Source organism: Stegostoma tigrinum, chromosome 26, assembly GCF_030684315.1.
Source record: "Stegostoma tigrinum isolate sSteTig4 chromosome 26, sSteTig4.hap1, whole genome shotgun sequence".
In the NCBI taxonomy this organism is placed as follows: Eukaryota; Metazoa; Chordata; class Chondrichthyes; order Orectolobiformes; family Stegostomatidae; genus Stegostoma; species Stegostoma tigrinum.
In genome coordinates this window covers 35,252,698-35,269,187 of record NC_081379.1, presented here as the reverse complement: position 1 = coordinate 35,269,187, position 16,490 = coordinate 35,252,698, and the positions used below count along the sequence as shown (strand labels likewise).

Here is a 16,490-nt window from a genome sequence, read left to right as displayed (position 1 = left end):
CCTGTTCCCCAAATCGTTTCCTTCCTTACTTTAGGGTTGGGGGAGGGACGAATCTGTCTGCCTTCAGTTTAAGTATGTTCAACATCAAAGTATCCATAATTCATCAAGGTGGATAGTTCTGATTCACAACCCTCTGAAGAAATATCTCATCTCAGTCCTAAATAATTGCCCCCTTATGTGAAGCTGTGTTCTAGATTTCCCAGTTCAGGCAAATAATCTGTGTGCACATGTTAAGCATTCTCAAAATCTTGTACGTTGGCTCCTCATTCCTTTCTACTCTCGGGAATCAAAGCTTGATCATTTTGTACACCTCTACCAAGTCACCTCTCATCTTTCGTTGCTCTAAAGAGAAAAGCCCTAGCGCTCTCAACCTTTGCTCATAAGACCTTGCCTCCATTCCAGGCAACATCCTGGTAAATCTCCTTTGTACCTTTTCCAATGCTTCCATATCTTTCCTGTGATGAGGCGACCAGAACTGGACACACGACTCCAGATGTAGCCAAACCAGGCGTTTGTATAGCTGGAGCATAACTTCACAGCCCTTGAACTCAATCCCTATCAATGAAAGCTAACACACGATATGCCTTCTTAACAAGTCTATCCACCTGGGTGGCAGCTTTTAGGGAACTGTGGACATAAACCCCAAGATCCTTCTGCTCCTGCACACTGCCAAGAATCTTTCCATTAACCCCGTATTCTGTTTCAAGTTTGTCCTTCCAGAATGAATCACTTCTCACTTTTCAAGGGTAAACTCCATCTGCCACTTGTCAGCCCAGCTCTGCATCCTGTCAATGTTCCTTTGTAACCTAGAACAGCCCTCTGCACTGTCCACAATGCGACCCATCTTCATGTCGTTCGCGAACTTACTAACCCACTCTTCTACTCCTACATCCAAATCATTTAGAAAAATCACAAATAGAAGAGGACCCAGAACAGATCCTTGTGGTATACCACTCATAACTGAGCACCATGTTGAATATTTTCTGTCCACTAGCACCCTTTGTCTTCTAAGGGTCAGTCAGTTTTGAATCCAATCTGCCACATTACGTTCATGCCTCCTTACTTTCTGCATGAGCCTACCATGGAGAACATTATCAAATGCCTTACTTAAATCTGTGTATACCACATCCACTGGTCTACTTTCATGCATGTGTTTGATCACCTCTTTGAAGAATTCAGTAAGGTTTGTGAGGCATGATCTACCCCTCAAATCCATGTTGACTATCACGAATCAAACTGTGCCAATCCAAGTGATCATAAATCCCCTCTCAGAGCCCTTTCCAATAATTTGCCCACCACTGAAATAAGACTAATTGGCCTGTAATTTCCAAGGTTATCCCTGTTCCCTTTCTTGAACAAGGGAATGACGTTTACCTCTCTCCAATCTTCCGGCACTATATCTGTGGACAGTGAGGACGAAAAGATCATCACCAAAGGCCCTGTGATCTCTTCCCTCACGTCCCATAGAATCCTTGGATAAATCCCATCGGGCCCAGGGGACTGACCTATCTTAAAGTTCCTCAAAATTCCTCATACATCTTCCTTGCTAACAGCCACTTCCTCTAGCCTACAAGCCTGTTTTACAGTCCTCCCCTACAACTAGGTCCCTCTCAGTTGTGAATACTGAAGAAAAGTATTCTTTAAGGATGTCTCCTATCTCCATGCTCTGTGCACAAATTCCCTTTACGATCCTTGATCAGCCCTACTTGGTTGTGGCATTCTACTAGAGGTAGCAAAAATGGTGGCTTATGATCCTTGGAGGAAGCTCGTGGGGCTGAAATTGAGGGAGGGATGAGCGAGGGGGAGGGCAGAAGTGCTGGCAATGGGCTCGATACAACTGAGGCCCCTGTCAACAGTGGTGTTGTCAACGAAGAATCCTTGGTTGAGGAAAACAGCATGTTTCTGAGGCCCCCTAAAGAAGGTAGCGTCAGAAGAAATGTGATGGAAAAACTTGGAGAACAGAATGGCAACTTGGCAGGAAACTAGGTGTGAGAATGCATCATTCTAGGAGTTGGATTTAAAGCAGATGTTTGTGGCCAGCCAATCCCCAGAAATGGAAATGGGTATGAAGGGGAGGGAAGGGAGGAGTCATATGAATCAGGTAAAGATGAGAGCAGAGTTGAAATTGGAAGTCAATTTTTTTCTGCAATCTTTTAGCAGTTTCCTGTAGATTGACAAGGTGTTGTCTATTATGGGTCCTTTGAAAATTTATTCTGTTGGTGTTGGTCACATGACCAATGATGGTCTTGTCAATCCAGACTGCTTTGGAAATCCAAAGCATCACTGCGGTGGCAGATCGATGGTGGTCCTTGACACTTGTGTAGATCATTGCTGTGCTTCACTCACTCTCACTGCAGTGCAATAAACTTGCTGACCATTGATTTTTTTTTTGAGATGGTATTCACACAAGAGCAGCTGTGAATTTTAGAGATAACATTAGACATTCACCTGTAGGCCGAACTCCCATCCCAGATGACTTGATTAGGTGCCTTCCAGGAGTTTCAGATATTGTGAGGAGTAAATGAAAGTCACTTGATTCTTGGCAGCCATTTTAGTTGCTCATCAAGTTTTTTTAATCAAGATTATTCTAGAGACTTCAAATGAAATTGACTGTTGGCATCAAAACAGGTCCAATGTTAATTGCGTCCAAAAGTGCCAGTTCCCCTTGTGTGGTGTTTTGACCATGCTCTGAGCCTGGTCACTCCTAGATGCTTTCATCTTAGCTCACTGTCTAGGATTCAAAGCAGTGCAAGGGAGGTGGAACAATTGAAAGGCCTCAAGGGTAACAACAATCATCACCACAGAGATTAATGGTTAAGAATAATGAAACCATTTTAGGCACAACCTAGCATTTTATTACTTTTTGTTCCTTTTAAGCAACAAATATTTTCATTTGATTTCTAAATTAAATTACACTTACAGTCTTAGTGTCATTGTTATTCACAGTTCCAGTTGCGATTGATTTTTATTTGAAATGTAAATGTTACTCATTAACTTGAGTGATGTGGCAAGGGGTGTTTACATGATTATAGGAAGCAACTGAGCTAGCAGTATAGGTGCAGTTAAGGGAAGACCAGTTGAGCAATTTAGGGTTGTGTAGGGTTATGTGAGCAGCAGCGAGAGAGGTCTCAAGTGGATCTTTAAATACATCCCCTGAATAAAAGGAAGAAAATGTGTGCTTTATCTAGATGAACTTTTATTGACCATCCCCAGTTGCCCTGGAGTAGGTGGTATGCTACCTTTTTTGAATTGCTGCAGTCCATTTGCTCTGAGGTTGGTGCTGAGGTTCCAGGATTTTGACCCAGCGATAGTGAAAGAACAGCAATATATTTCCAAATGAGTGGGGGAGAGTTTGAGAAACTTAGAGGTGATGGCGTTTCCATGCAATTGCTTGTCTTATCTTTCTGCAAGATAGTTGTGGGTTTGGAAGGTACAATGTGAGGAGTTTTGGTAAATTTCTGTAGTGTGTCCTGTGGATGGTACACTTTTTGACTACTATGAGTTGGTGGCTGAAGGAGTGAATGTTTGCGGACGTAGAGCTAATCAGATGACTGCTTTGACTACTTGGTGTCCGGCTTCATGTTGGAGCGCTCATCCGTCACATGCCTTGTGACTCCTGGACAGGCTTTTCCTTTATCTGTTAATGGGATGAGGGTGTCACTGGCTAGACAGCATTTATTGCCCAGAGGGCAGTTCAGAGTCAACCATGTTATGGGTCTGGAGGCACATGTAGGCTAGACAAGGGAAGGATGGAAGTTTTCTTCCCAAAAGGAAATCAGTAAACCAGATAGGTTTTTCCGAAAGTCGACAACAGATTTGTGATTATCATTAGATTCTTAATTCCAGATTTTATTGAATTCAAATTCTACTGTCTGCTGAGGCAGGATTTGAACCCAGGTCCCCAGAACGTTATCTGGGTCTTTGGGTTAACAGTCCTATGATAATACTGCTAGGCCATCACTTCTGGGAGGCGGAGTTGGGAGGTGAGTTGTTTGTTGTAGGATTCTCAACCACTGATCTGCTCTTGGATTTTGTTTTGTTAGAGGTCAGTATGGCCTGAATATCACTGGCAATTTGAACACTCGAGTCTAGATATTGTCCAGGTCTTTCTGCATTCGGATAAGGACCGTCTGAGTCATCACAAATGGCACTGCTCAACATTATGCAACATCTGATCTTTTTGGAAACCAGATCTTTAAAACAGCTGAGGATCGTTCGACCTAGAATACTATGCTGAGGAACGCCAGAGATGCCTGAAGCTGAAATGACTGATCTTGCGCAGCCACAACCATGTTCCTTTTGTGCCGGGATGACTCCAACTAATGGAGTGTTGTTCCATAAATCCCGTTGATTCAAATTTTGCTGGGGTTCCTTGATGGCATGCTCGGTCAAATGTGGTTTTGATGTCAATTGTAATCACTCTTTCTTCACCTCTGAAGTTCAATTCTTGTTTTTTTTTGGTCCATGTTTGGACCAAGACTATATGAGGACAGGAGCTAAGTGCCTTGGCAGAACCCAAACAGCGTCAGTGATCAGGTTGTGGATAGGCCGGTGCTGCTTCACAGCACCAACAGTCTCTTCTAGTATTTGACGAATGGAGAGCTGATTGATAGTGATCAGTGGCTGGATTGGATTTGATCTGCTATTTGTGCATAAGATCTAACTGAACAATTCCCCATATCAGGTAAATGCCTTTGTGGCATGGCCTAGATTATCTATTTCTGGACTGGTATTTTGGCTAAGGCACCATACAATGCTAATGAATAATAGACTTAGATGGAAGCTTGTGTTTTAAGGGAATAAAATGTTTTGAAAGAGTTGTTTCTCCTCTGCCACTCGAATTTTTTTCAGACTTTGCATTCTCTTGTGGCGGTTTCAGAGAAGTGTAAAGACCCTATAATTGGGAGTGTTCATATGTAACAATTGTGCTGATTTAAATTGATTTTGTGATCAACTGTAAGACCCAAGCTATTTGGTTCCAATAGGGGGATCGGGGTGTTGGGACGGGCAGAAATGGGGTGAAGAATATTGTTACAATACAGCTCTGACATTGTTCAAGAGTTTACATGATATTTTTTGAGTACGCATTCCTTATTTCCTTGAACCCGTCAATGATGCTTATTTCAACAGTTGCCTCAGCCCTAAATTCTATTGTTCCCTTCCAAAATGTTTCCGCCTTTCCAGCTCCTCCTTCTGAGATATGCAAAACCAACTGCTGAGTGCACTTTCAGTTACCCATCCTGATATCCTTTAGCAGGTGTTACTTCAAAGTCTGATTGTGATTTAAATGGTCTCTGTTTCGTGATCTTGCACTGCCAAATGTCTAACTTTCAAAACAGTACAACTCCCAGTCATCCGAACTGGCCATTCTTGTCTCCTTTACAACCTCTTTCTTCAAAGGCCATTCAAGTACCGCAAATTGTTACACTGTTATGTTTCTCAGGCAGCAAGTACTAAACAGAAAAGTATTCTGATTATAATCCGCATTGCTAAAGACAAAGTTGTCACAGTCCTAGTGGACTAAATGGCTGTTCTCTCATTGGAAAATGACCACTGGTTTATCCTAAGGGTCATCACATGTCTGGTGCAAGGGCAAATTGGGAAGGAGTGTCCTTCACGGCAACCTCAGCTAATGCAGGAATTGAACCCATACTGTTTTTAGTTTGCAAATCAGCTGTCCAGCCAGCTGAGCTAACTGATTTTGTTTAAACTAACTTTCTTTTTATATAATACAAATTACATGAATGTTAAAATTTTCCCATATCTCCAGTTCATTTTAAGTAAAACAAAATGCACACCACAAACCTGCTTTCTAAGTTTGATTCTGTTAAAAGTTACTTTGTAGCATCTTGTTTTTGCCTCAATATTAAGTTTCCCAATATCAACCCGAGGAAGAAAGCTACATTCAGATTTATCAGAGTTCACAGGGTGACTTTGGGTTTGTCAAGTTGATTTCAACGATAATTTGCTTATTAACAGTAAATTATTTTGTTCCCTGAAGCCATAGATATTTTCATTATGCTTTGTTTTTATTAACGTCTGTGATTGAGTATAAAAATGCGACGTTTAAAGCAATGCTTCCCAATGGTTTTCTGCTGTTCCCTCCCTCCGCACGCGCAGGCGGGCGGGCGTGCGCGTGCGCAGGCACACCATTTTAAGGCCTCAAATTTGTCATGAGCCCTTAGTAAGAACTGAAAGTGGGCTGGGGCAAAAGGAGTGAATCTGAGGATCGGGCCCAGTTAACGGGAATACAGGTCTAATAACTTGCCCAGAGCTCTACAGCAGCCTTTGAGCTCGTGACCCCAGGTTATGGTCTTAACCCTCAGTATGGAAAGATCTGATTCAACTCATTATTTTTCAATTCCTTCCTGTGGAGGCTTGTTCCAATTCCCACAATATAACTGTTAAAGGAAAAGTAAAATACTGAAAGTCTGGGGGGAAAAAAGGGTTTGGTACAAAATGATTCAATGTGTGTATATATTACACAGACCGATATTGTGTACGAGAGGGGTTAAAGCATTCCATTGGTTATATATAAAAGTAAAACGCAATGGATTCTAAAATCTGAGATACATTCAGGTCTATAGCTGCTATACAGGAAGAAAGAGTTGACCTTTTTAAGGTTATTGACCTGTCGACTTAACTGTATTTACCTCCATAGATGTGACTGGACGAGAATGTCTCTAGCATTCATTTGTTTTTAATATAATTGCATAGGTCTTTTAATGTATCATTGCGCACTCCACACAAGTTGATTGTATGGTTTAGCATTTTGTTGTGTCCCAGTACGTCACTTCACTTTACAAAATAAATGCAGGAAATGAAACTCCATCCATTCGTAATTCACCCAAAATTTCAGTTTCTTAAACAGCTGAAAGATGCTCACTCCGTAACCCAACGTGGAAATTGACTCCATTTGATGTGAGGGAGTAATATTTGATGGTCCTAATGTCTCCTTCTCTAACAAATTTACAACAGTGGTCTTTTCACGGTTGTCTTCTTTATAGTAACTCTGATTCTCAGTTACTTTGGTGAGCGGAACTTGACTTCAGAATTCAAGATCTGTATTGCCATAATTTTTGTTCACATCCTGCTGTCTAAAATTGTTGACGTTCTCTCAGACCACAGAAGTTACTACTTGGAATTAATGTATATGGAACCTGATCTGACTTGATGCTGGAAGGAATGTAGTTTGTCCGTATTAAGAATATTAGGTGCTAATGGGCCAATAGTTTTTTGTTTCCGGTCTGTATGAAAACTGTACATCCCCCAATGTTAATATTCTGCCTTGTTAATGAGAGGGAATGGATTGGGTCATTTGTAGCATAGGTAGGCCCCCAGACATCTTGAGTAGTGCCTGCAAGTAATCTACATATGTCTAAAAATATTCTAGCAACAGTCTTCCAGGAAAATTTGTACTTAACACTGGCTGGAAAGTACATATTTCTTGAAATTTACTGTACACTTTGAGGGCCATCATCACGGGAATGCATAACGAATAAAGATCCTGCTCCAAACATTGAAGTTGTTTTCAGTTGCTAAGCTACACCGAGATTACTTTGGTGCACAGATCACAAAACCATTATTTATGCTGCAGTCGTATTTACTTCAAATTGGTCTTTTTTCCCCAACAATATTAAAGAAGCTTTTTTTATAATGTTGTCTTACGTTCTAGATATATTATAGATAATACTGTATGCACAGATTTTGATTAGCCTTTCCAACATTGATAATTTGCTATGTTTACCTTAGCATGATTTTGTTCGCCGGGAGCATCCACAACGGGTTCTTTGTGACCTTATTGCAAGAACAAAAGATGCTGTGCGAGAGCTGGATAATCTTCAGTATAGAAAAATGAAGAAAATTCTTTTTCAAGAAACTCGCAATGGACCAACGACAGAATCACAAGAGGAAGAAGAGGTAAGATGAATTTAAGTAATAGATTAACATCTAAGTAACTCAAGATTTTTTTAACCCCTGTGATTATTCCTGTCAGAAAATTAAAGCAACAAACCTTCTGGTTTCTAATTCAAATAGTAGTTCCTCATATGTAGCACAAAATACTGAGTTGTCATAGCATCTGCGAAGGATGTCACGTGGGGTTATCAACTTTAAACTGTAAACATGGGTTTTTTGCAGGATTTATGAGAAACTCTGGCGGGCAATCTTTTGCTTTTCTTTAACTCTGTCAGGTCAGTTAGAATACTGAATTAGTATATTACCTGAGATGAATCATGTACTCAAAGGAGCTGAGACCTTCTGACTTGCATGGTTTATCACTGTACTCTTAAAGTGCAATTCGTCCACTAAACTACCATGGGAGTTCTATGACAGCATTATCAACATTTCAGAATTCAAAGTAATGATTGTAAAAGGAATTGTCAAACTTGAACTCTTCATTTATGCATAATACTTGAAAGTACTGGATGTATGTATAAGTTCATAGCCATTGAGACTAAAAACATAGAAACAGACCTTTTGGATCAACTTGTCCATGCTGACCAGGCATCCTAAACTGATCTAGTCCTGTTTGCCAGCATTTGGCCCATATTCCTCTGAAACCCTTCCTGTTCATGTACCCATCCAGATAGCTTTTTAAATGTTGTTGTTGTTGTTGTTGTAGTAGTACCAGACTCCTCCTCCTCTTCTGGTAGCTCATTCCATACATGAACCATCCTCTGAGAGAAGTTGTCTCTTGAGTCGCTTTTAAATATTTCTCCTCTCACCTTTTCAATCTGTTCCCTTTAGTTTTGGACTTCCATAATGTGGTGAATAGCCAAATTCCTTTTCCCCCATCCATGCCCCTCATGATTTCATAAACCTCTCTAAGGTCTAGCCCCAACCTCTTTAGCCTCTTCCTATAGTTCAAACCCTCCAACCTTGGTAACATCATGGTAAACCTTTTCTCAACTCTTTTTCTCGTCTCACGAGGGGAAGTGATGGCAACATGGTATTATCACTGGACTGTTATTCCAGAGACCCAGATAATGTTCTGGGGACCTCAGTTCAAATCCCACCATGGCAGATGGTGGAATTTGAATTCAATAAGTATCTGGAATTAAGAGTTTAATGACGACCCTGACTCCATTGACGATTGTTGGAAAAACCCATTTGGAAGGAAACTGCCATCCTTATCTGGTCTGGCCTACATGTGACTTCAGACCCACAGCAATGTGTTTGACTCTTCACTGCCCCTTGGGAAATTTGGGATGGGCAATAACTGCTGCCTCGCCATCAATCCCCTCATCCTGTGAATGAATAAAGAAAAAAATTTCCTACAGCAAGGAGACCTGAATTGAATGCAGTATTCTAAAAGTGACCTAACCAATGTCCTGTACAGCCACAACATGACCTCCCAAACCCTAAACTGAGTGCATCGACCAACAAAAGCAAGGAGACCAAACACTACCTTTTACCACACTGTCTACCTGTGACTCCACTTTGAAGGAACTATGAACCTGCACTCCAAGGTCTCTCTTTTCAACAACATTCCCGAGGACCCCTTACCATTAAGAGTATAAATCCTGCCCTGATTTGTCCTACCGAAATGCAGTATCTCATATTTAAGACTTTGGTAAAATCTGAATTAGCCTAATAAATGAGAGCAAGGGAGTTAATGTTTCTACATTTTTGATATCTTTGTGGGTAATTAACTGTTGCAGTACCAAGCTACATATGTCAAGAATGAATAGGTTTCATTGAATTTTAAATAAGATAGGGGTGATATCTGAATTATTTTACTCCACTTTGTGCCTAGATTTCCTGCACTATGTCATCACCTGGTTACTGCTTCGAGCTAGAATCAACAGTTATGTGGATATCTAAGAAAAGTTATCCGGTGCAACTGCATTGCTCCCATCTGATCAAATCTGATCAGCTTGAGCCTAATGAGTAACGAATATTTACTTGGGCAAATAGCATCAATGCCTATTGGTTGGGTAGGGTGGGGTAAATTGAATAATTGTTGATGCATTGATTGGAACCTGATTGGAAACATCTTTTGAAACAGAATTTCCAAAGCAGTTTTTTTGCATGAATTCCAAGGTGCTTATTTCTTTCACGTAACTTAAACCAATCTGAAATAAATTTTATAAAAATCAATTGCACATTGACCTTCGACCCAACAAGGCCATACCAACCCTCCAAGCACCCCCTAATCTACACATCACTGAACACTATGGGCAAGTTAGCATGGCCAATCACCTACCCCCCCCCCCAAAAATCTTTGGACTGTGGGAGGAAACCGGAATACCTGGGGACACACGCACGCAAACACTGGGAGAATGTGCAAACTCCACACAGATAGTCGCCCAAGGGTGGAATTGGACCTGAATCCCTGGCACTGAGAGGCAGCAGTGCTAACCCACATCTTAAATCTGTTTGTGTAATCAGAAGGTAGCTCTGGATGTGGAAGGCCATTGGGCGATCTTAATTCATCCAATGAATAAAGCCGCATCAAGCCCATTTCTTCTCTATTACAGGATCTATTAATTAGTCACTGTTTGAGTTTGGTTTTGCTTCATGGGGAAGTTGTTTTTCATTTGTGAGCAAGTTTGTCATTTCCTGATTGAATCACCTGTTCTAGTTGTAATTTATCTTCAAATAATATTTAAGATTTGTCTTTCCCAGACTTAAGACTGTTAACTCGAAGTATTGTTTCTGGTTTTTAAATCTTCCGAACAGACCGATACAAGAATTCAATTTTGTGGCTCTTTACAGCGCCTCCAATGATTGACTGTTTCCTTTGCATTTTGGAAATGTTGACTGAATACAATTCTCTTGGGTGTCTCTGTGTAATTTCTTAATATTGACAAGACAGGGCATTATTGTTCAAATATTCTACTGTATTTTCTGGTGAATATTGTCAGATTCAACAATAAAAGTTCACTAATTCAAAATTAAATATTTGCATTCCATTTCAGCTAATCTAATCATAATTAATTAACAGCAGTGATTTTAAAATACATTGCTACCACCACCTCTTCTCTCTTCCTTCTATCTCCTTAAATAATTTTAATCCCTGAAAGGGCACTTCTATGCTGAAGTTCTACCGGGGCTGTCCGTCATTGTTATCTCCTGTGAGAACAATTCTCTTGAATCTGGCTCAACCAGAAATGTGCACTCAGCCCTATTTACCTTTTTAAACTCTCCCTCACAGTGAATATTTAAGACCAAAAGTGGGTTTACCACCATCCCAGCTGAGAACTGCTGATCCATTATTTCAATGAGATAATTTCACCTGTTAGCTTGCTAATAGTTTCACAGTCATCAGTGAAATGTCCAAGTGTAAACAAGTGTATTAATTAATGCTATCTTGTTTGATTTTCTCTTAATCTTGAATTATACCTGTAGACCACTTTGGGTTGCATAAAACAAACATAAATTTCCAAAATTTTCTGGTGTGCTGATGATGAAAGGTGTAGTTTGAGATAAGTGAACTGTGGGACATATTCAGCAAATTGTAAGATCATTTGTCTCCTTCCCCTTTTATTGATGATGCCCAATCTTGTATCTTTTTGTTGCAAGATATCGAGTCCATCCCTTCCTCTACTTGTCACTGAGAGCATCTGATAAAAACTTCGCTTATAGTTTCCTGCAGTATTTCAAGTTCTGTGACTGTTTATGAGCATTCTTTCCAGTGCCTCTGCTGGGATCTTGGGTGGCAGGGTTCTGCTTAGTGCACTAACTGTATAACCCTAGTATGTTTACCAAATAGTAATCTCTTTTTAACTTGCGTGCAATGTGAGAAATACTGTTCACTGCATGTGATTTTCACATGCATGACACTAATGCATGTTGACCCAGACTAACATTGCTTTCCTCTATCTTGCAGGACAGTGAGCATGGTGCAGGATTAGGTAGTAAAGTAGATAGCCTGGGAAGTAATCAGTCCATTCCCAGTATGTCGATCAGCACAGGCAGCCAGAATAGCAGTGTTAACAGTCTGCATGAAGTCTTTGATGATAGCTCAGAGATCGCCATGATGCATGATGGTGATAACACCATGCAATCCAATGTCTCCGTCATCCACAAGAAGGTAAGTTTGCAGTCTAGTCTGGAAAGTTTATCTCTGTGAAGTCTTCTGCACTGCATAAAATTGCTAAATTGTTACTAGGAACATTTAGACATGTCAAAAAATCTAGAATACAATTAATTGTTTGGAAGTAACCTCAGACCAGCAAAACACCATCATCCGCTGCTTAGTTTTCTAAATTCATATGGCATTCAATCCGTTAGCACAATTGTTTATTAAAGCTTCTGTATAAGCACTACAGAGATCTGTTCAGAAACTCAGCAGATACAGCAGTGTCAATAAAGAGAGCAATAGAGTCCACAGTGATGACTCACTGGAGTTACAGTATACGTAAAGGATTTTTTCTTTTTTAAAAAACCATGGAAGAATTGCACTGATTGGCAAGTTTAATGTTGGGTGCTATGGAAGTGAAGTTGAGCAGGAAATAAAAAAGAGTTTTTCAAAGTGGACACATTTTATTCGAACTGTTTATGGCACCCAGAATGGAATATCTGCCCACTCATTTGAGAAGGATGGTGTTATGCATCTGTTTTTAAAGCTGTTTATTTCATGTGTATATAATTAGTTAGATTCAGATTTTATTGGATTAACTTGAGCTTTTCCTCTGCATTTTTATTCTTCAGTTTTCCTTCATTCAAGCTAGTGACGTGTAATTAGTCCAAGATCTGTTCTCAATCTAAATGAAAATTGCAACAAAGCTAAAATGAAATTAAGACTAATGATGTACTCTGAATAATTAAGTGCAGTTTGTGAAATGACCACTTTCACACTTGTTGAAATGCCTATCGAAGATGAAATCAGATTAATGATACTTAAAAGTATTTGATATTACTCGACTAAATTCTGACTTCATAAAATTTAAGATATAGCAATGTATTATTTTACTAAAACACAAGCATGCAACACTGCAGATCTGGTTTCAACTGAAGTTTATTATGCACAAGAAGAAAGAAAGTAAGCTGTCTACGTACAACACGATTTGAAAGATTTCAAAACACTGTAAAGTAGAATCCCATTATTCCAACAGCATCACATCACAGTACTCTGACACTGTGTCAATGAATTCCCTTCTCGATCATATTTATCAGTTTAAGTTAACTGTTCTTTCAGTTCCCAGACTTGAGAGTTTATTAGCTTTTTGTTTGATTATTCATACAACTGAACTTAGACTTCTGCTTTAAATAATCCCTTCAGTGTTCAAACCAAACACTACGCCTGGTCTGGAACTTTTAAGCATTGATCTATATGCTAAGTTACATTTATTTCCTAACAATTCCAGGCTATCATCTTTCTTGAGAAACTGTTTCAGAGATTTAATTCCTAGGACCTCTGCAAACTTTTAAAAGAAAGAATAAGACTTCCAAGCTATGGGTTTTCCCTTAACCAAAAAAAAATTGTTTATTCTTCTGACCTGACAGCAAGCTCCTCAGTATTTAATCTGTCCACTTGCAAAACTTTTCCCAATGTGAATTAATTTCCATTATCACCTGAGGGACTCACCATTCTCACTGGTTTTTAAAGAAAAGCCATGGGTCCAGAAATATTGAAGTTAACTGTTAAAACTCCTCAAATGCTGACCAAAACCTAAATACCACTAATTCAATTCCAAACTCTGAAAGCAATAATTTTTTTTATACAGACGTCTCAAAAGTTACATGTCAAAGCATATTCAGTTGTCTATGTACAAAAGAAACTTTGATACTAAGAGTTGAGTTCACAACTAGAATTTCATAAATCCAAAAGTTGAAACAAGGGCCGATGTATTTTGTAACTATTATTGTACAAAATATTCTGAAACTTCTAAAACGAATATAGGAGTTAGTGTAGGCTTAAAACCCACTCTTGCACATTGGTTAGAAAATAACTAAAAATCTGCAACAAGAGGCAGCATGAGGTGATTTTTTTAAAAAGACCTCATAAAACAGTGGAACACTAAATGCTATCACATCAAATTGTCGGAAATGAACCCAGCCACTGGCTTTTAACTGAAAGGTTCAATTTTAAAGATTAACTTTACCATGTTATTCATTTCTGGAACTCCGAAGCCTTAAAGTAGCAATGATACATTTTATTTGTTCATGTCTTCTGTGCGCATCATTGGCTAGGCCAGCGTTTATTGTGCAGAGGGTAGCTAAGAGTCCGCCACACTGCTGCATGTTGAAAGTCACTGGCCAAACAAGGATGTCCATGATTTTTTTTTACTACAACTAACAATTACATGGCCATTTGGCTAACTTATTAAATTTCAGATTTTACTGTATTCAAATTCCACATCTGCCATGGTGGCATTTGAACCCATGATACCTTTAAGCCTAGGTTGCTGGATCACTAGTCCAGTGACATAACCACTTTTTAAGGCCCCCTTCCCTATTGTCAATACCACTATTTGGAGAAAATATATATCTTAATGATTAATGCCAAATTTAATGGAAGTAGTTTGCTTGAGTGGAGTCATTTCAATTATATGGTGTGTCATTTCTCATTCAAATACTTTTAATAGCTGTAATTGCGGAATTCAGTTTTGAGAGTTCAGTTATGTAAAGTTAACCTATTGCTAGCATGATGACAAGCTTGTATGGTTGCTGGCCTTTCAGTACCCTAAATTGGAAATCAGGGCTGGGTTCACTGTTGTAGAACCAGAGCAGAAGCTTGTGGAGTGATTTATTTAATTTCTACCTAACTCTGGCTTTTGCCATCTTCCAATTTAAAAAATTGCAGCAAATTTTTTTCATGTGTTAGGTCTCCTCTGTACGTTTAGGGAAATATTTCCTTTGTACCAGAAGGCTTGTACTTCAGAAATATTTCCTAATGAAAGAAATTGGTCATGGTTTTATTTGCTTTTATTATGGCCCCCATAAGTATTTCAAGAAGGATTGCACTAAATGGGGCTAGGTGCAGCAGCACTCTAATATTAATTAGTATTTTGGACTTGGATAATGGCAGATATGCAATTTAAAATTGAAAACTCATTAGTTGAAAATCAGCAATTTTGCATAATAAAATAGAAAGCTGAAGCAACAGATGACAATTTGGACATTTTTTTCCGTTGTTATGTGAAAAAAAGTTGACCAAATATTAAGAAATTCAATTCCTATGTTTTCCTGAAATAATCAGCTTTTGAGTGTTGCAAAAAAAGTGCTGCTGAAGGTCTGCCTGTAATTCAAGTAGCATCCCACTACTGATCAGCTGACTCCTCTCCTGCAATGTGTTGGTAATTCATCTCACTATTCAGCTGCAGTGACTGGTACAGCTAACTATGCATTTCATACAGTGCTCGCAAAAGAAGTCGAGGTAATACAAAGATATCCAGCAGAGAAAGCCCACAATTTGACATTGTATTGTTTTACCCCATTTCAGCAGGACCATGTATTCATAAGGGATGAAGCAGGCCAGAAAGACATCAGGCCTGATCTGCGGCCTTCAGCATCTCTCCATAGTCAGGCCTCTCTGCTTAAGAACCGGGAACATTTTGCTACAATCAGAACAGCATCTCTGGTAAGCATACCAAAGTGTGTATTTTTTTGGTTTCTTCCAGTGAATGTTTAGGATGTTAATCACATTTAAATTAAGTCAAAGCATTTTTTACTTCATTCACTAACTGTAATACATATTTAATTGAAGTCCTAAGAGGTTTTCCTTTACTGAAATATTTTAAAATGTTTTAGTAAATGTAGAAGGTTTTCAGTATTTGAGATGCTGAAAATGTTTTGTGGATTGATGGTCAAAAAGACTTAATTTAATCTTGAATGGGTAATCTGTTGAAGCAGTGAGATGGCTGTCTCAAATGAAATAAATGTGAGTCTGACTGCAAGTAGATACTAATTTAATACAGGCATGTTTTGCATAAATGTCCAGGTATCCGTTGTATGTTGAAGTAAAGCCCAATAAAGCTTTTTTAGAAAATGTTATACTAGGTCATTGTTATAAGCCTTAAGATTGTGTAGTTTATTGTGGACTGTTGGAGATTGCATAAAATTTTTTTTTGAATTAAATAGAGTTGAAACATATTTTACTTCAGGACCTTGAAATATGGGATTTTAGTTTTGAGGGCAACGATGTATCTTGGTTTTTGAAAAATGTGTAATTTATAGGATCTTTTTTCAGTGCTGCCATGGTTGGTTGCTTGAGTAGCATTTTGTAATTCTTGGGGAAAGAAACCATGTTACTGTATGTATCTTTTTTAAAAAAAACAATTTAGCTATTTGACACTAAAAGGGTATAATTCAATCTGTTGTACAATGTGTGAGCTGAGCACTTTATCTACCTCAGTCCCTAATAACGTTGAAGTCTTCCACAGTAGATTGAAATATGTTGCCACTTTGTTAGAAATCCAAGCTCTTTGTGATGGCAGCATTTTGGAATAGATGGATTTTTCTTTTGCAGTGCTGAATGTCAAAACTGAGCAGAAACTCTTATTGCTGAAGCAGAGACTGGGTGTTTGATTTATTTTCTGCCT

General features: G+C 39.0%; 1 protein-coding gene across 5 annotated transcripts in view; it reads left to right on the top strand.

Annotated features, from left to right (window-relative positions):
* taok3a (TAO kinase 3a) overlaps positions 1–16,490 on the top strand; it is a 116,287-nt gene that overhangs the window by 74,030 nt on the left and 25,767 nt on the right. For 4 of the 5 annotated variants that reach the window (XM_048556142.2, XM_048556140.2, XM_048556141.2 and 1 more), the window contains exons 12-14: positions 7,753–7,920; positions 11,834–12,037; positions 15,392–15,529. In XM_048556142.2, the coding sequence (XP_048412099.1) occupies positions 7,753–7,920; positions 11,834–12,037; positions 15,392–15,529 (510 nt within the window). The remainder of the gene's footprint in view (positions 1–7,752; positions 7,921–11,833; positions 12,038–15,391; positions 15,530–16,490) is intronic. The other variant, XM_048556143.2, reaches the window with a different exon arrangement.